Below are 18179 nucleotides of genomic sequence, written 5' to 3' on the forward strand. Positions count from 1 at the left end.
TAGCCTGTGATGATTCATAATCTTATCTGATTTTTTTCTTTTTTTTTTTTCCATCTTTGCTACTTGTTAAAAGTGTTAAGATTGGTAGTCGCATTTGATTGTTTACTATTTTAACGCTTTTTCTAGTTATCATAATTTATATGCATGATTTGTTACTTCTGCAATGTTGTACATAAATATTCATTTATATTTACCATTGTTTATTTATGGTTAAGTGTTTACTCAGATGCTATTAGATTTCTGGGCTTTATGTGCGATAACAAATTATTATTAGTATTCTATCAGAAATAATGAAGATGCAGTTGAACTAAATAAAATCCAACCCGTGCCTGTCAAGTTCTCACTCCTTGAATTTAAAAATCCTGAAACCACAAGTCAAAATCCCAATTATCTCTTAATTGATAATCATTGAATTATCCCACCATTTTCAAAATACGAAATATGACCTAAAAGTGATTAACTTCTAGAGATGTAAAATTCTTATCAACAAACAAGTAAACAATACAGCCCATTCTTTTCACCTTCTCGTTTTGTGTGTAATTGTATTTTCACCCAATGGCTGCGCTGAGAAATATTACAGATCTGTTGAATGTTGTATATGTAGTAGCATTCCTTTTTCTTGTCGTCCTTATAAATTCGATAATTGATTGATCCACAAATAGCCAGCTAGAAATAGGCTAAAATTGCATGTAAACCTCATTTCTTTATAAAATAATATAACCAGTAAAAATGTCAGAGTGTGAGCGGACAGGAATGGTTTGATCAACATAACAAGGGATGTGGTACGCTTTTAGTTGTAATAGACGGATTTCATTAAAGTAGCAAATTTAAAAATGGATAGGGAATCTAGCTAGCATTATTTTATCTTTTTAGTCACCATTTACAGCTATATCAACTTTCATCCGTCTCAGGAAAATGATTTATTCTGAAAAATAGTATGGTTTTTTTTTGTGTGTGTTTAAATGACGGTTACCAATTTCGTAATATTGCCCAATTCACTAGAGCTCATCCCTATTATATTTTCGACAATTCTGATTTTGTTTGGTTAGCTGTCCCATTGTCTCCATGTATGGAGTTAAAATTGTGCTGCATATTATTATTCGCTTTGAATTCACATTATGTTGTGTTACAGATTATTGAACAGGACCAAAAGCTTTGTTATCTCAATCATGTATCAGGATAGAGAAAGGGTTTATTCATGTAGATGGTGGATTGTTATGGGTATTATTTATTTAACTTGCAGAGTATATATATATATATATATATATATATATATATATATATATATATATATATATATATATATATATATAATATTATTTTGACTTTCAATACAAAAAAAAAAAAAAAAAAGAAAGGGAAAACTATTGAAGTTTTTATAAGAACTGTCAAGTGAAATGTTTTTTTATTTATTTATTTTTTTTTTTTACATAAAGAAAACCAAAGAATTCAATGTAGATAACTAACTTCTTTTAGGTTTGAGCTTGAGGCGGAAGTGTGATGACATTTTTACCTGTTGACAGCTTTAAATAATTTTAATAATGACGACTACATTGGATTTTGCATTTCAAAGAAATTATTTTTATATATATATATCTTGTCTTTGTCAAATTAAAGAGGAAGTTATGTTTCATGTAAAAACATTGCATGAACACTAGTATACTGTTAATGCACAATGATCCGCTAAGAATCAAACTTTATGAGAGCAACGCTCGATAACAACGTTGTAGAAGTCAAACTATCTTAATTATCTTTAAAATGTTTATTATATATATATATATAAATATATATATATATATATATATATATATATATATATACACACATATATATCCCGACATTGTAATGATGCGACTTGGCAGAATATGAAAATATAATTTTTGATCTGAGATATCATTCCTCAAACTGATATAGCAATATGGAAAAAGAAAAAAAAACTTTTGAGAAATAATGTTTGTCCGAACCTGTGTTGCTAGGCAAAAAAAAAAGTGAAATTTAATTTCATTGATAAAAAATTTCAAGACACAATATGGGATTTTGTTTTATATCTCCACACAATAAGCACAAAAGTGGTTGAAATTTAACAAGCAAGTTCTAGTATTTACGTATGCATTCATCCTTTGACGTTCAAATTTGTTTGAGTATGAGTGAGTCCATAACAATTGAAATGACAACCATTGAAAGAATTCAGGAACCAAAGAATAGTCGACAGGTTACTCGTGGAGTATGAAATAGAAATTTGGTTCTATATGGCATACTGGCGAAATTGATAAGCACATTGAGCTTGATGATATGACCTATATAAATATGCATATTTATTTAAAATCTCTATGTATTTAGATATTTACATAAACTTTATTTATTTCAGATGTTGATGATTTGTTGATTTAAAATTTTTTTAAAAGCATTTTCCATTTTAACATTATAGTCTGTTGACGCAATTGTACATTAGTAATGTTGACTTGGTAAGTTGTTACCTTGACCCTGTTACCGTCTTAACAGAAGACAATCATATTGTGATATGCCATATTTATTTATTTTACCTACATTTGTTTATCTACTTATTATTGTTGCTTGTATAAATCATTTGAACAGACTAGCGAACTGGGTTTGAGTCCAAGTGTTTTTTTTTCTTCGTTTGAACAGGAAATTTAGTCTTTATTGCTCACTTTGTGTTGTTTCAATACAGTTGACACAAATATTTTCTTGAAATAGATTCAACTGAAAAACAATTCCATGGGTTGAATAAGAGAAGTTAATTTTATTTATGAAAGGGAACACCGAGGAAAGTAGATACATATTACTAGGAAGTGGCACAGTATAAATATACAGTGCACAGTTTATATTTATATCGACAATTCCTTTTTGATCCTCTAATTTTTCATCCAGCTGTATTTATTTTTGTAATAGATATGACATGACAAATAACTATAGAGTTAAACTGACTTTTATTATAATATTTGGATTTTCGGTATTCTATAGGTTTTAAACAAAACAAAATAAACAGTTCTGAGATTTTATATAGAGCAATATCCACTGAAGGGATCCCAAGTCAACAGTATAATAGTTTGAATCAGCATTTTGAGTTTGAGTTACCACAAAATATATTAGAATTATTTTGATACTGTCGATGCTTAACATCAAGACGATGAAAGAAAAAAGGGGTTCTGATGACTCAATTGGGTATATTGGGTAAAAATAGACCTGGTTCAATTCCGATGCCTAATTTTAAAAAATTCCCTTTATTCATCCAGACCCCCCCCCCACAAAAAAACCCCCAAAAAACAAAAACAAAACAACAAAAATATAAAAAATATAATAGAGCATTTAATTTATATAGCGCAATATTCAGTAAACGTAATCAAAGCGCTTTATAATGGAACCCTAGCCAGCAGCAACACTTAACATGTAGGACGAGATATGACGCCTATTAGTATTAGGCAATATTACATTTTTTTTCCAATAGAGACAATACTATTAACAGACAGGTAGCCTACTCGTTTTATACCCGAGTACGATGAGAGACTCTGAGTAAAGAGCCTTCTACAAGGACTCAAATATGTGCTGCTCAGAGGGGGACTCAAACCCAGGACCTTCCAATCCGAATGCAAGTGTCATACTACAGGACGAGCAGTGACTGGATATTTGAGTCTTTATAAAACTGGATGGAAAGTGCCTTGCAATAGACCAGCATCCCATCCAATAGGTGACTAGATATTTTTTTGTCAGTTTAGTGCTAAAGAAATCAGAGTAAATTCTGTCTCCATGAGGATCATAATATAGCTCAAGGACTAATAGCATTACAGAACAACAGATTGTGGTAACATTATATTGAAGTGATGGAAAGCCATAACTTTATTCCCTTATTTAAAGAATCTTCCTTTTTATTTTTGGTAAATGTTTAAAATCACTATAACTATAAGGGATATTATGAACTACATAATAAGAATAAGGCCTTATGACGTATTGAAAGCGGACCAATTCAATGACAAACAGTAAGCAGGTGTGTGTGTTAAATCCAATGAAGCAAAGACCTCACAGTTGGGGAAAAAAATCATAATCATTTGAAAATCACTTGTTTTATATTTTTTCTAGAAGATTTCCAGTTCTAGTTCAAGTGACACTTAATGAGTCATTTTAGAGCCTACACCGTGTATTTGAATTATGCGCTGATAAGACTTTCCTGAGTCAGTGTCACAGGCGCCTTTTAGCCCTTATATACAATCAGAGGAAAATATAATTAAAAATTTTCTACTGATATTATGAAGGCATTATTTAGTTTAGGACATGATGAGACTTACATCATGTATGTTGTTCAGTCATAATGTGTGTGTGTGTGTGTGTGTGTGTTTGTGTGTGTGTGTGTGTGTGTTTGTATGTATGTATGTGTGAGTGAGTATTTTGAATTGGATGTTAATATATTTTAAAATCACTAGTTTCTAGTGCTTAGAAAACTAATTTTTATTGTTATGAGACTCAAAATAGTGTTTTTTACCTTGACCTATGACAGTTGGAGATATTTAATCATTCCAATCTACCATAATCTTATTAAAGTCTTTCACGAATTATGGGAAGCCAAAATTATGATTATATGACTTTAACGATGAAAAATTGTTTTACATTTTTGCTTTTACCTAAGATAAATTTCCTGTTATCAACGCTGATAAATCAGTAATAATACTATTTGATGGTTGTCGCTATTGGTATGAAAAAATCAAATTAGAAGTGGCTTAAACCTAAAAAAAAATGATGCACTAAAAATAATTAGACTTTTTAAAAATGGTCTTTTCCTATATATTGTGATAAAACTCTTGATCCCCATTGCGGAGCCAGATAAGAAATGCCTCCCTTTGATTGTTGACAATATCTTTTTAAGAGAAGTAATTTTCATGACCTTTGCATCATACACTCACGATTGAATCTCTGAAAACCCCAAGGCCTGAATTAGTGGTGATAGTGAGGGTTTGGCACTCCCTCTCCAAAAGTATAACAAAGAAATACTAAAAGACAATTGTGCAACTTATCATAAATAGACAGCCTTTGTAAATTGTATTTATCATTATTTTCTTTTCATTATACTTACATCAAAACATGTTGAAAACGAAATAGACAACCGAGTCCTTAACTTTTAGTTTTGTAGTTTTTACTGATTTTTGATGAATACACTTAATAAATGTTGCATTATTGATTATTAATATATGATTTTATCTAACCAAAGATGCTTTTTAATAATTAAATATAACTTAGAATTCAGGCTAGAATTTAATCAATTCAAATTGTGGAAATATTTTTCCAAGCTAATTAAAAATAATCATTATTTTATAAACATCTTTCATTGAAGTTATAGAGCTTGGTGCCATTGGAATTAGAATGACAAGAATAACTACAAAATACTAGAAAGGAAATGTTTTGAAATAGATGCATAGATGCATATTACATCTTTTACAACAACAAAAAAACAAAACACTCCCCCGGCCCAAAAAAACAACCCAAACAAATAAAAACAACCAAAAAGATCTCTATCACTCGAATACAGCATTTAAAACACGTTTTTTACACACAACTTTTTAAAAATTCCTATTTAAAATTATATTTTCTGTATTAATCATTAAAATTGTCAAGAAGGGTTGCACAATTGGAATGTTCTTTATTCGCGTTTTGACGTATCTTAATTTAATAATTGAAATGTCTTAGTGCCAAATTATAAGACTAAACTCCATATTACATACCTAATGGTTAAGAAACAGAATTGTCATTATTCTTTGTTTCCACAAACTCATGATTTAATATGACTGTAGAACAGAAAAAAAAGATGATTTTTTTGGAGACCTTATAAAGACAACTGACTGAGATGATGTTTTTTCGTATTTATTCATTTATTTCTTTTTGTATTCCGTTAAAAGCTAAGGAGTTTTTTGTTGGATGCATTTTGTTTTGATGAAGTATTCATGCTTGAATGAAATAAAGTCAGAACCACAACAATTTTTTTGTCTCGTTCTTATTGAAGATTTATGTTTTAGGAACACTATGGATAACTAGCATGTATAAAGGGATCATTTACCACTAAGTGGTAAGTCATCAAACTTAATGTACTTTCCGGTTTGCTGGGTGACGCTGTCTCTATTAGAATGGGCCTAGTAAAGCCTGATTCATTATATAAGTTGCAAACAAAGAAGGAAATAATGCATGTAGGCTTAACCAAGTATTTGTTATAACCATCAGTTTGTTATAGCTTGTACACTTTTTGCGTAATCCTTTTACTGAAATAATGAGAAGAAAAAAATTCATATGCAGTGGAATCTGCATCAAGTCAGCACTCTTAAAGCCAACTTCTGTGTTGAGTCCACACCTGTAATCGTGGTAAGCATTTCTCATTAGCCTATTTATCTAAAGCTTAGTAATATAGGGAATTCTCAGTACCCTTATTGGTACCATGAAATGCCAGCACTGCCAGGACTAAACTTCACCGCTGACCACAAGGTTCTGTTCAATGAATCACAGGATGTAATTGGGGCAATAATCTCGCATTTTTATTGGCTGTTACTTTATCTCACAGGAGGATATCTGCATTTTCATTGGCTTTTTGTTTTACAACACAGCAGGACAGTCAATCATAAATTAAAGTGATTTAAAAAAATTAAATTAAATCAATTATTCCGCTATTGATATATGGCAATGTTGATATAACTGTCTTCCGGTAAAATTTATGTCAATTTACAAGATCTTTATTTACTAATGTTATATAGTTTTAAAAAAACAAGCAAACGGGACTTTGATGTCAGGCATTGCTGATATATCCACTCTGCATTGTATGTCAAGCAATAATCTCCTGCTGTAAGACGAATACAATCTATTGCCTTTAAAAATGTGTTAAGTCATTGTGCAGGAGTTCAGGCCTCCATTAATGGCCAATCTCTCTATTCCGCTGTATCTGTTTTCCATTTCCTTTTTGCTCGGGATTAAGATTGCTTTATTTATCATGGTCCATAGCTGGGAGGGAGACAGCAGCCAAATATATAATACCTTTTTTTGAGAGATATTTTTTTTATTTTTTACCTTGTAATTCATCTTTCTGATATACCATTAGAGTTATCAGTTTTCAATGCATTTTTTGTAAACATTTGAGTGAATCCTTCATCGTGGGATCCTTTGTTTGTGCCAAGATGGGACTTTTCGTCAATGTCAAAATAAGCATATCAGTGGAATGTTCGTGGAATTTTCTGTTCCCTGTGTGAACCAGTCCCCTATGTCTTATTTTTTCGTGCTTTTAACTTCAGATCTACAACTTTTCCACTATAATTTCCCTTTTTATGGGCACTGAATTGGCCTATTAATGTCGCAAGCACAGTAAAACCCCTAATAATAAACAAAATGTTAACAAATTATAATTCAATTACCGGATTTTATTTTCTAATTATTAACATCAACAATCTTAATAGAAACAAATAACAATCTTTACAAAGAATTCAAACACTTTATAGAACTGTAACATTGAATCAAAAATGGGCATACTTAAAGGATCATCTCTGCAATATAGCAACCGGCTTAAAGTTTATACAATTTTCTAAAAAAAACCCAATGAAGTTAAAAGTAAACATCAGCTTTATCCACAAAGACAATTGATGTGGTCATCCTGGGATTTCTCCTTTTTGACAGAGTAGCAAATAATAAATCTGATCAATAGAGGAAGTTGATGGAAATGGTTATTAGAACAAGTCATCATCAAATTATATGTCAACATATTACGAAAATAACATCAACAACAATAATAATAATAATAATGATAATAATAATAATAATAATAATAATAATAAATAATAATAATAATAATAATAATAATAATAATAATATATATAATAATAATAATAATAATATATAATAATAATAATAATAATAATAATAATAATAATAATAATAATAATAATAATAATAATAATAATAATATAATAATAATAATAATGATAATTTAATAATAATATAATAATAATAATAATAATATAAAAATAATAATAATAATAATAATAATAATAATAATAATAATAATAATAATAATAGCAGCAGCAGTAGTATTAACCTGGACAACAACAACTACCACTACGTCTCATTATCCTTCCAAACATTTTCCACTCCGTCCACTGTCTTGGATCTGACAGCATGGATGGCATAGTTAATACTTGTATCCTTGGCCCATGTCCATCGTTTGCTGAGAGGGTTGTACCACATACCATGCACCACACGACAGGTAAAATCATCTGAAATGTATAAAACCATTATTTTGATTTCTGAAAATGCAAAGACAATGCATCTAAATAATGAAGCCAGTTTAAACTTCACATTTAGCATTATACTTGTAAAAGTTTTTTGTTTTTTTTAAAGTGGGAGGGGGGAGGGGGGAGGGGGGGGGGGAGGGGGGAAGGAATATGACTGAATGAAGGACTAAATAAATAAATGAATGAAAAAGTGGGGGAGGGGTGGTGAGGAATGACTGAATGAAGGAATAAATAATAAAATAAATAAAATAAATATGCATATTTATAGTGTATCACCAGAGATGTAAACATACCTCTATCTGACCTGGGAAACCATTTTTGTATTTCATAAAAGTTGCCAATTATGCTCCCTTTTTGGGACTCTAGACCGTCCATTATACCAATTTCATACCTACGAGGGCTCCTTCAGAAATAACCGAAAAATGCCCATTGCTCAGCAACCAGTGGAGATTTTTTAATTCTGTAAACGACATGATATTCCTTATTTCCTTACGAATATTCCCAGAAATTATGAAGTGCATCATTTTGCACAATGAATTTCTAGACGATTTTAAAGATGGCGGCCCACCTTGAAACTTGGTCAAAGGAGGAAATCAGAGCTGTCATACGTTTTTTGAACCCAAAAGTCTGAATCCTACCGAAATTCATGAAGAACTTCAGAGTGTATATGGTGAGCATGTTATAAGCCGTACACAAGTCTATCACTGGTGTAATTTGTTTGAAGCCGGCCATTCCGACTTGACAGACAGGGAAGGGAGAGGGCATTCGATAACTGCGACGTCAGAAGACAATGTGAAGCGAGTTGATGAGCTTATTCGTCAAGACAGGAGGTTGAAACTTCATGAAATCGCAAGCAGTCTTGAAATTTCGGAAACTTCTGCCCATAGAATTGTATTTGATGAACTTGGCTACAGAAAAGTCAGCGCAAGATGGGTTCCTAAGCAATTGACAGACAATCATAAAGAACAAAGATTGGACATCTGCAGGGAACTTTTGAGAAGAAGCAAGAGCTCACGCAGGGTTCACGGGCATACTGCCAACGCCGGCGGAGACTTTCTAGGGTACGATGTGACTTTTCTTGACAGCATAGTCACCGGTGATGAGACTTGGTTGCACCATTGCACCCCAGAAACAAAGCAAGATTCGATGACATGGAAACATCCATCCTCACCTGTCGCGAAGAAATTCAAAGTCATGCGGTCAGCAAAGAAAATATATGGGAACTGTTTTCTGGGACAGTCGTGGTGTTATTCTGTTCGAAACCTTACAACCTGGAGAAACAATCAATGCTGCAAGGTACTGCCAAACTCTTGACAAGCTTAGGGAGGCCATTCGCAGAAAGCGCCCGGGGCAGTTGACAAACGGGGTCATTTTGCAACACGACAACGCTACACCCACACAGCACGAGTGACGCAAGGTTGGCTAGAGAAATATGGATGGGAGATTTTGCCACACCCACCACACAGTCCAGACCTCGCACCATCTGATTATCACCTCTTTGGGCCACTGAAACGTGAGCTGGCAGGAAAGCGCTTTGATGTCGATGAAGAGCTTGTTGACCATGTGCGGAAATGGCTACTAAACCTTGACGGAAATTTCTTCCGAGAGGGTATCTATTCCATGGTGCGGCGTTGGCAGAAGTGTGTCGACAGACTTGGCTGTTACGTGGAGAAATGAAGGACGAGTCAAGGTATGAACACGTGCAAGAATTTTGTTGATAGCATAAAAAACGCGGATTTTACAGGCATTTTTCGGTTAATTATGAAAGAGCCCTCGTAGATCAACTAGTTTATCAAAAGGACACAATGCCGAGCCCAGAGTTTTCCAATTATTGTCACCAAATTAAAGTACAATGATCATGTTCATCGTTACTTGACTTTGTTACTATACACAATATCATACCACTCGGTCATTGAAGACATAAAATGTCGCTATTTAAGGTGAAAGATGAAAGATCAGCACTTTGACAACATAAAGGGTTTACATTTCTTCCTGCCTTCTTTTATAGAACGTTACATTGTTTACAGTATTTTTGGGTCATGAGAGATTAGTTTAGATAATAGGGTTAGTTTTAAAACATGTGAACAAAAGTGGATAATGGCACAAATGCGACCTGCTGCATCGTCCATGTATTATGTCGGAATGAACTAGGCAAATAAATTTAAGTTTATAGTCAAAATGTTATCAAATAGGAAATTTAACTTCTCTGAAATAAGTTTCAGAGACAAACCTAATCCCTCAATAAGCACTATATTCAAACTGATATAAAACAGTTATGAGACGCTTGGACACAATTGTCCTACACAGATGCAGGAAAAGGATCCCAACCAAAAGGGGCACAGATGGTTTCCTTTGTTTACAACTACAAAATCACAAGAGCAAGGATTAACCTTTTTTTCTTTTTTAAATCAGATACATATATTTAACTGACACCATCTCAGAAAAATTCCCAACAACAGCCTGAGGAAAATCAAGATCTTTACATACTTTGATCCAACATGTACTGTAGTTCCCGGGGTGGAATAAATTTATTCCAGTCATGTGTCCCAGGTGAAACAAGCCCCAAGAGCCTCTCAGCCACCACAATCCCTAAGGCATAGGCCAGAGTTGTTTTGTTCAATGTGGTGAAGAATATAGATCCTCCTGGCTGGGGGAAAAACAAAGAAAAAAAAAAGAAGATAAATATAAAAGTCACACAGTTCGACTAATTTGCTTTACTGCTTTGAACGTTTTAGATTAAAACTTTTTGATAAGTTGGGGTCATCTTCATTAAGCGGGTAGCATGGCACAGCAGTATTTCTTGTCCCAGAGGGCACCAACTTCAACCTCACCAACTGCTCTGTGTGACCGTGACCAAGTCATTCCACCCTAGTTCACTTTGCGGAGTTGCACTGTCTGGTATTCCAACCTTCCCTTTCAATAGACTCTGAGGAAAAATTCTCCTTGCATAGAAAATATTAGATGCGATTTCTTAACCATCTGTCATTAAGATTTATGGGTGGTATAATGGCTCAGTGGTAGAGCACTGGCTTCAAAAGCAAAGGGACTGGTATTTATCCTTGGTACAGGGACTGGGTAATTGGGTCTGCCAGAAAGCACTTTGCAATAACAAGCATCTTATACAAAGGGTATCAAGCAATTGATATTGTCCAATTAATGCTATAGAAACCAGAATAAGCTCCAGCTCCATGAGTCTTATGGATATAAAGGACTCCTGATTTTTACAATGGGCCTAAAGCCACAGGCTCTGTGTTAAGGTTTCTTAATTTAAAAACTAAAATAAGAATTGCTAATAAACTTACCCGAACGAGTTGACAACAGGATGAGACGAATGTCTCTGGTTCAGCAACATGTTCTAAGACTTCAGATGCTACAACGGCATCAAACTTCCCTTCTTGTTCCTTAGAGATTGACTCAACAGTGGCATGGGTGTATTTTATACGATCTCGAATTTCAGGGTCATGCATCAAATGTGCTTGGGCTATTTTGATGTTTTCCTCAGATGCCTCCAAACCAATGACAGATGCACCAAGCCTAGCTAATGGCTTAAATGAAAAAAGCGAAAGAAAATTTACTAAGGACTGAAATGACTAAGCATATGGGAAGAGATTATGTGAAAGTGCTATTATTTCTTTCTTTCGTAATTTTGTTTCAACAGCCTTGACTTAAAAGAAAAAAAAAACAACAAAAAAAACAAACAAAAACAGTGACAGCAAACAATTATTACATATATTGCTTATCCAATAACTTCCAATATAATTGAAATGGGTTTCAATTCTATAAGGAGATTTTTTCAATTTTTAAAATCAAAACAGTCATAGATTGGTAATGGGTAATCTAACGTTATCAAATTAACTAGCAATAGATTGGTTAATCTTAAGAGTTGAGCCATCGTTGAACATGGTCGTAAAAAGTGTTGAAATTTAATCAGAATCAGGTACACGTTAACAATAGGTTTAGTCTAACTCAGTCGATGTTGAGGTTGCTTACTATTTACGTTTGTGGTGTAAAATATTAGACAAAATTAACTTATCAGCAAAACGGTGCTTATGGCACTTGTTCACATTCCTGCTATTTATTTTTTACTTAGGCATACGTTATTTTTCCTGAAAACATTGAAAATGCATTTATACATGTGTTGCTATCGAAGTATCAAAAAGTCTACCTTCTTTTAATTCTCGGTTTTGCATTTTGAAAATTAAATGGCAGACATAGTCCATATGAAAATTTATGAATATTTTGGTTCAAAGGGCTTTCATTATTTCCTAAAATGGCCAAGTCAGTGCCATGTCACAATCCAACGACACTGAGCTCCATTAGTGAAAATATTACTTGAAATTGGGATTGTGTCCACTTTAAACATGTTTCACCACTTTACTAAGGAGAAATTGAATACTTGGCCATTAATAAAATGGGTACCAACCAAACTTGAAATTCAAGAGATGGAAATGTGGTGCCATATGGCCTGCTGCATAGAAAATTTGCTAAAATTCATTTGGAAACTGCTTAACTCAAATTTTGATTTAGTTTTTATTTGATTTCGATAATAATAATAATAATAATATTAAAAAAAAACAAAAAAAAACTTGAGCTTTTATGTTAGTGCAATATCCACTAAACATGCTCAAAGCGCTTTACAGGGGTCCCTAGCCAACAGCAACACTTAACATATATAACGAGACATGACGACTGTTAGGCGATATCACAATTTTTTCTTTTTGGACAGAGACAACGCTGTTACCAGCCAGGTACTCATTTTACACCTGAGTACGATGAGAGAAATGTTGAGTAAAGAGTCTTTTCCAAGGACTCAACTATGCGTTTAGCGAAGCTCAAACCCAGGACCTTCCGATCCGAAAGCGAGTGTCATACCACAAGACCACATAGCCCCACAATAATAATAAAATAATAATAATAATAATAATAATAATAATAATAATGACAACAACGACAACAACTCCGAAAGCGAGTGTCATACCACAAGACCACATAGCCACACAATAATAATAAAATAATAATAATAATAATAATAATAATAATAATAATAATAATAATAATAATAATAATAATAATAATAATAATAATAATAATAATAATATAATAATAATAATAATAATAATAATAATAATAATAATAATAATAATAATAATGACAATAACAACAACGACGACAACAACTACACCAACACTATTAAATACACTAGTCACCTCTGATAGGATTCCACCTCCACTACCGACATCCAAAATCCAATATCCCTCCAATGGTTTGGAGAGTCTATACTCATCCAGCCTTTTCTCTTCAACAAGTCCATCCCTGATGAGAGGTATCCGCAGGTCATTTAGGGAATGCAGGGCTTCAAATTCACCTCCTTCATCCCACCAAAGTGCTGCTAAGTCTGAAAACTTTGACACCTCTTCCTCATCAATTGTTGTTTGAGCTTTGGGTCTGTTAAATATGTCTGCTTTTTCATCAGGACCTCTGTCAATATGGGTAAAAACACTTTAAAATTTTTTTTGGCATGGATAAAAGATTATTTTTTATCATATCAAATAGATGAATAAAATCAGGATACAGTTGTAATGAAAAATACTTGATGGAATTAATGAATCTATGTCACCTTGTGCAGCTATGTGGTCTTGTGGTATGACACTCGCTTTCGGATCGCAAGGTCCTGGGTTGAGCCTCGCTCGGAGCATAGTTGTGTCCTTGGAAAAGGCTCTTTACTCACATTCTCTCACCTTTCTCAAGTGTAAAATGAGTACCTGGGCGTTAACAGTCTGAAAACATTGTAATATCACCTAACAGGCTTGATGTCATGTCCTACATGTTAAGTGTTGCTGATGGCCAGGGACGCCTTGTAAAGCATTTTGAGCACATTTAGTGGATATTGCGCTATATAAAAGCTCAAGCTCAAATTAATGTCGGTATCCAATTTTTAACAAATAACAGTCGAAGCCACTTAATTTGAATACTGACGTTCTGCAGACATCATTCAAATAAAGTTATGTTTTAATTATCCTATTCTGTAGATTTGACTTCATGATTAAAGCAAACAAGACCACAAACATGGGCACTTATTCATTTTTCAAATCACAGTATGAAATTTGAATTACAAAAATGCAGTATACCATCCCATTGATAAAAAGGTTTAAATTTAGAGGCAGAGTAAATCAATTTTCTTTGCTTTGAAAACACCCCCAAATCTACTATAGAAATGAGCCAAAACCTCGGCGCCTGCTGATGAAGTAGCAAAAGATGAATCCCCTAAAAAACTGTGATGTCATTAGGCTAGGAGTCAAATAGTGACGCTGACCACAACTGCCCAGGCTAAAATGGTGAAACTTGGTTATGCTTTGAAATAAGTGTGATTTTGGAAAGCTCATAGGATATCATGAGAGTATCACTGAAAAGTGGATGTGTGCATGAGGCCTCTTGCCAGATTTAATTCTACCCCGACCCAATCCAGAGTCGGCTAAACAGAAAAATTAATTTGTAATTTTACTTCATTTGGAATTAAATAAAGAAAAATAAATTACAATGCCTCAATGCCAGCTCATCATCCAAATATTCTCCCAACTCTAATCACCTTTCTATGTATTTTATATATATAGGTATGTGCATATTTGTGAGTGCATGCATGCAAGCGTGTGTGTGTGCGCACATATCTGTAAGTAAAGGACCCAATGCTTTCTCAAATGCTCAAAATCAACCCATCATAATCATTATCATTAATTCATTTTCTCTTTGATGCCAGCCATTTTGTGTCAGTCTTTGTCGATTCCAAAATTACATTTTAATTGGTAAAGAAGATATATAGAGTTGGGTTATACAGGTCGGGTCAGAGTGGTTGTTCTGAATGAAATTTACACTAAGTTCAACAAATAGCTGCACCGAGCCGAGATGGAGCAGACGCCAAGATCAGCAGGCTGCCCAACACTATTTGAAAGGACTTTTGGTTGAAGGTCTTTTAATCTGGTGTTCAATTTATCATAATATGTAAAGATGCATCAGAGATATCTCAATTTAACCAAGCCATGATTATAGTCTGGAACTCACACACTAACCAGCAATCAAACAGGTAAATGGGGAAAAAATGACATACAGATTCAATCTTCTATTCAAGTGTCTAGAGAGGTTTGTCTACAAAAGATTTTCCCTATAATTTTATTTTTTTTAAAGCAAAGAACTAATTTTATCAACCCAAATCTGCTGTAGAATTATAATATTTTCAATATGTGATATGTGAGCGGTATCAGTCGGGATTTGGAAAACGAAGAAAATCGTTTTTAAAGTGGAAATGGTCAGAATTATCAAATTTCAGTTTTTGGTTGTTTCAGAAACTGCAATCATTTTTCTTCATGAAAACATAATAATTCAACATAAATATTGACGATAAGTTATATAAATTTCAAGTTTAAAAATGCAACTATCAGGGACACATTCAAAACGAGAGTTGACTTTCTCTCAGAGAGCCACCCTTTCCAAGGCTTAGTAATACAGAGTCTTTTTCTCCACCAATAAGATGTAAGATATCACAGCAAAGGGCGTGTCTTTATCTATCTTAGAGAAAGCATGACTGCTTCCACAACTTCATGGTTCAACCAATAATGAACTTTAAAAACTGTAAACAAGTCTAGGTTTTTCCCTAACAACCTTACAAATGAATGATTCTGATTGGTCAACGCTCATCACATGCTCACGCGATGCTTCATGACGTCAGCATGCGTGTGTAACATATGTGTGTATTTGTGCATTTTGATACACACCACATGCTATTATTTCTTTGTCTAGCTGCATTGGTTAATGATCGATGTGAGGGTCCTCCTTTGTCCCTCTTTTTTTATTCATGAAATTATAGGACATGCTAAGACCTAATAGGACAACCGTTGCCTAATCTTACACTTACAGAGATTGTTGTAGGCTATACATGTAATTTTAAGTACAAAAGCAGAATAATAAATAGAGCCTTCAACAAGTAATGAACTGCAGATGGAAATATGTGTAACTAAAAAATGAAATGGATAGATGAACAGACAGAGAGACAAACATATTAATGGATAACTAGGTAGATAGATAGATAGATAGATAGATAGATAGATAGATAGATAGATGAAGAGGAGAGAGAGAGAGAGAGAGAGAGAGAGAGAGAGAGAGAGAGAGAGAGAGAGAGAGAGAGAGAGAGAGAGAGAGAGAGAGAGATGGATGTTCGTTTGATCGTGCTTTCTTTGTATACTGAAAGAAGTAGGGAAGGGGGGGGGGGGGAGTCTTTTTAGACATTGCTCTGCTTCCATCCCATTCTTCATGTCTACTCACTCTCTCCGTCTCCCTTTTGTTTCTTTCACATATACAAACACACAACCACACACACTTATACAGGTTTCAATATTTACTCTATTTCCCTCCCGTCCTCTTAATGCACAAGCAGTCTCTCTCTCTCTCTCTCTCTCTCTCTCTCTCTCTCTCTCTCTCTCTCACACACACACACACGTGTGTGTGTGTGTGTTTGTTTGTGTGTGTGTGTGTATTTTATTCTCTCATTCTTTCTCTTCCTCTCTCATCCTCTTTCCTGATAATTCTTTCCTTGCCCACCTGGCCTCACGTAGTTTCAAAACTGTACTTTGAAATTATAAACCCTTCTTTAACTTTTGGCATTTTGAAATCGTATTTTCTCTATTAAATAAGACAAAAATTTCACATTAATAATTCTTACTTCATTGATTCTTTATTTAAATATCAAAAATTCTTGAAAAAGTGAGCAATGTCATAAAATTGTCGGCATTTGGGGGGGGGGGGGGGGGTGTTTAATTCATTTTGAGAACATCTTACATAATAATGAATAACTACAAAAGTAATAATTGGATTGTTTCAAAAAAATTTTATGTACATTATTAAATGTATAATCTAAGCTCATGCCAAATTTCACTTTTCTCGTCAAAATTTTCGATGCCTGTATCTAAGGAGTTATCTTTGCCGATTGATTTGACTGTGCGTGAAAACGGTGCCTCACTTCAAAATCGATTTTCTCAAAACTTGGTTTTTACACTCCCCCTACTTCAAACGGTCATATCTCGGCAATGAATAATCAGAATTGTATAAATTTGGTATCAAATTTTAAAGCATAAAATAAGCTATGATTTGGTACTAAAAACCCAAAATTGAAAAATCCGACTTATACCGTTTCGAGGCGGAGGGTCACTCATATATGTGATATTTTTAGTATTTTTAAAAAGTAATATATCTAATCAAAACTGAAGCTAAGTCTTGAAAGTTTTGAAAAATAGAAACGTTAATGAAATGGGCCACGGGATTAAGTTGTCTTTGTGCGTGGTGAATCCTTGTAGTAATTGGGGTTAAGTTGTCTTTGTGCGTGGTGAATCCTTGTAGTAATTGCAAGTCATATTCGAAACCCCCATGAAAATCATGGTCATGAACTTGAACAACGAAAATGAGAAAATGAAAAACTTGAGAATATTGGGCAAAAAATTATGGTCATTGCTTACAAATCTTGAAGATCAGGACTGCTTCTCTCAGTGAAGTTTATTTGATTGTTAGAACTATATCTGTAAGACCTCAGTTGCTGAGAAATTTGTTGACGTTGAAACCGAAAGTCAGAGTATGATGATGAGTGAGTGCAAGACAGAATTCTATCAACAGAGACTGAGGAAAAGCACTTCCTCACTTTTTTGATATTCGGACACAGACTAGATTTTACCAATCGAGCACGATTTATTAGGGATGCCATTTTTTGGAGTGACACATAAACGCCAATTCTAATTCTTAGAAAAAGTAAAGTTTATTTCATCCCCGGCAAGGGAAAGGTCAACCAAAACATCAAGCCATAAACATTCAACCATAACATTGAAATGAAAGTGATCCATGACCTATGACATCTAACCTTTAGCTCGATGT

The 18179-nt window shown here is 33.6% G+C and overlaps 1 protein-coding gene across 1 annotated transcript; it reads right to left on the reverse strand.

The window, feature by feature from the left end:
- Positions 1-7388: 7388 nt before the first annotated feature.
- LOC144967867 (ubiquinone biosynthesis O-methyltransferase-like) lies at positions 7389-18143 on the reverse strand. Its single transcript, XM_078905597.1, has 6 exons — positions 17771-18143; positions 13478-13748; positions 11573-11815; positions 10758-10917; positions 8075-8252; positions 7389-7673 (listed from the first exon to the last, which is right to left on the reverse strand). The coding sequence occupies exons 1-5, from the start codon at positions 18010-18012 to the stop codon at positions 8095-8097; spliced, it is 1074 nt and encodes a 357-aa protein (XP_078761723.1). The 5' UTR covers positions 18013-18143; the 3' UTR covers positions 7389-7673; positions 8075-8094.
- Positions 18144-18179: the final 36 nt, after the last annotated feature.

The sequence above is a fragment of the Berghia stephanieae genome, chromosome 3 (assembly GCF_034508935.2).
Source record: "Berghia stephanieae isolate SIO BIC M18660-M18661 chromosome 3, UCSD_Bste_1.3, whole genome shotgun sequence".
NCBI classification, from domain to species: Eukaryota; Metazoa; Mollusca; class Gastropoda; order Nudibranchia; family Aeolidiidae; genus Berghia; species Berghia stephanieae.

Bases quoted from the DNA above. Each gene is read 5' to 3' on its own strand.
- LOC144967867 (XM_078905597.1), bottom strand. From the start codon at position 18,012: ATGGCATCCCTAATAAATCGTGCTCGATTGGTAAAATCTAGTCTGTGT. The intron at 11,816-13,477 runs GTGACTAGTGTA...TTTTCATTTAAG, and splicing joins GAGGTGGAATCCTATCAGAG to CCATTAGCTAGGCTTGGTGC. The intron at 10,918-11,572 runs GTAAGTTTATTA...TTTTTCCCCCAG, and splicing joins CCTGTTGTCAACTCGTTCGG to CCAGGAGGATCTATATTCTT.